Raw genomic sequence first — 2,005 nt, 5'->3', positions numbered from 1 at the left:
TCCCGGTCCCGCCGCCGCCGGCTCCGAGCGTGTCCCGGCCGCTGCAGGCCCCGTCGCCTCCCGGCCCGGCCCCCGCCACCGTCTCGCAGGGCCCCGCGCCCCGGCGCACGCGTTCCGCTGCTCCCGAGTTCCTACCCCGGGCGGGGCGGTGCAACCGCCACAAGCGTCCCCCAGCGCTGCTTCGGTGCTACACCCATAGCGGTCCCCCGCGCTGCTCGGCGCACCCACCTCAGCCGTCCCTCCGTGCTACCGCACCCTCCCTGTGGTTCCGCACACAATCGGTCCCCCCGGCACCATGCAGCGGGGCCCGGCCCGGCCGTGGGGTCCCCGGTGTCCCCGCACGGAGCTCGGGTGGGCTCCCGAGGACCGCGGCTCTTCCCGGAGCTGGCTCCGCGCTCACCCCGTACCTGTGCCCCGCTACCGGCCCCGGTGTGGGGGCTGCGGTGGGGCCGGACCCACATCGGCCGCAGCTGCGGGGCCGGGAGCCGCAGCCCTATTTAAGGGGCGGCCACAGCCCTCACATGATGGCAGCGTGACCGGTTCGAGTCCCAGCACCGGCTGCGAGCACCATGGCGATGGGCAGAGCGCGGCCCCGTGGGGCGGCCGGCGGCGGGGAGCGTGTCCCGCTGCTGCCGCAGGTACCGCCGGGACCCGGTGCCCCCCTCGGGACCTCCGGTGCCCCCCTCGGGACCTCCGGTGCCCCCCTCGGACCCCGCTCCCGGCCGCAGGGTCCTGGCTCCAGGCAGCGCCCTCATCCCGTGGGGTACCCATGGGGATGAACGGGGGTCAGGGGCACGGTCTCTGCCCTCGGGGTCACTGTGATGGGGGGGATGTGGGGCTGGGGGGTGTGACAGCCCCTGGATGTGGGGCTGGGTACACGGGCTGAGGGGCAAGGGGGGGAGCCTGTCCCAATGGCTGTGAGTGCATCCGTGCAGGTGTCCCGGCTGGTGGAGCTGCCCTGTGCCTCCTCTGACGATGACAGTGATGGAGCCATGGACCCCCCCGCTCCCGAGCCGGACCCTGCCGAGGGCTGCAGCGTCCGCCGGGCTCCGAGCGCCTTCAGCCGCTGCGTGCGGCACTTGGCCTTCCTCTGGAACCTCCTCTTCCTCCTGCTGGGGCTGCTGGTGCTGGCCATGGGGGTCTGGGGGCTGCTGGCCAAGGGCTCTGAGGCCGGGATGAGCTCTGACCCGATGCTGGTGCTGGTGCTGGTGGGGCTGAGCGCCAGCACCGTGTCCATGACCGGCTGCCTGGGTGCGCTGCGCTCCAGCCGCTGCCTGCTGCGCTGCTTCGTGGGTGCTGTGCTGGGCCTGGCGGGGCTGGAGGTGCTGGCAGCAGTGCTGGTGCTGGCAGCGCGGCACCGGCTGCGGGATGAGCTGCGGGACCTGCTGCTCCTCTGCCTGCTGCGCTACCCGGACGAGCCCGACCTGCGCTTGCTGGTGGATGAGCTGCAGCAGGGGCTGCGCTGCTGTGGCCTCGGCTCCTACCGCGACTGGGAGAGCAACCCGTGAGTGGGCATGGTGTGGGTGCGGGTGTGGGCATCACCTGCAGCCATGGATGCGGACACAGCTGCTCTCTTGTCCTCCCTGCAGGTACTTCAACTGCAGCAGCGCTGGTGCCCAGGCCTGCAGTGTGCCTGCGTCCTGCTGCCTGCAGCCGTGGCACAACAGCTCTGTGGTCAATGCCCTGTGTGCCGCTGGAGTCCTGCGCCTCGGGGACGCGGCGGCTGGCACTGTGGTGTTCATGGAGGGCTGCGTGGCTCAGCTCGGCGCATGGCTCCATGGCCAGGCCGGTGCCATCGTGGCCGGCGTGGCTGTGCTGGTGCTGGTTGAGGCCTTCGGTGCGCTCATGGCGGTGAAGGTGCTCAGAGACATCACAGCATGGGGGTGAGGGGCAGGGGGGACATCAGTGGTGAATGATCTAACCCAGAATAAACCTTGTCCAAGCCAGCCCCATCTGTGTCCTGTCCATCCCATAGCACATCCCTGCCCACCCCATAGCACCACGC

General features: G+C 71.5%; 1 protein-coding gene across 1 annotated transcript; it reads left to right on the top strand.

Moving 5' to 3' along the window:
* The first annotated feature begins 285 nt into the window (after positions 1–285).
* TSPAN10 (tetraspanin 10) lies at positions 286–1,887 on the top strand. Its single transcript, XM_034067793.1, has 3 exons — positions 286–638; positions 936–1,504; positions 1,590–1,887. The coding sequence occupies exons 1-3, from the start codon at positions 570–572 to the stop codon at positions 1,885–1,887; spliced, it is 936 nt and encodes a 311-aa protein (XP_033923684.1). The 5' UTR covers positions 286–569.
* Positions 1,888–2,005: the final 118 nt, after the last annotated feature.

The sequence above is a fragment of the Melopsittacus undulatus genome, chromosome 11 (genome assembly GCF_012275295.1).
Source record: "Melopsittacus undulatus isolate bMelUnd1 chromosome 11, bMelUnd1.mat.Z, whole genome shotgun sequence".
NCBI classification, from domain to species: domain Eukaryota; kingdom Metazoa; phylum Chordata; class Aves; order Psittaciformes; family Psittaculidae; genus Melopsittacus; species Melopsittacus undulatus.
This window is presented reverse-complemented; position numbering and strand designations above follow the sequence as displayed.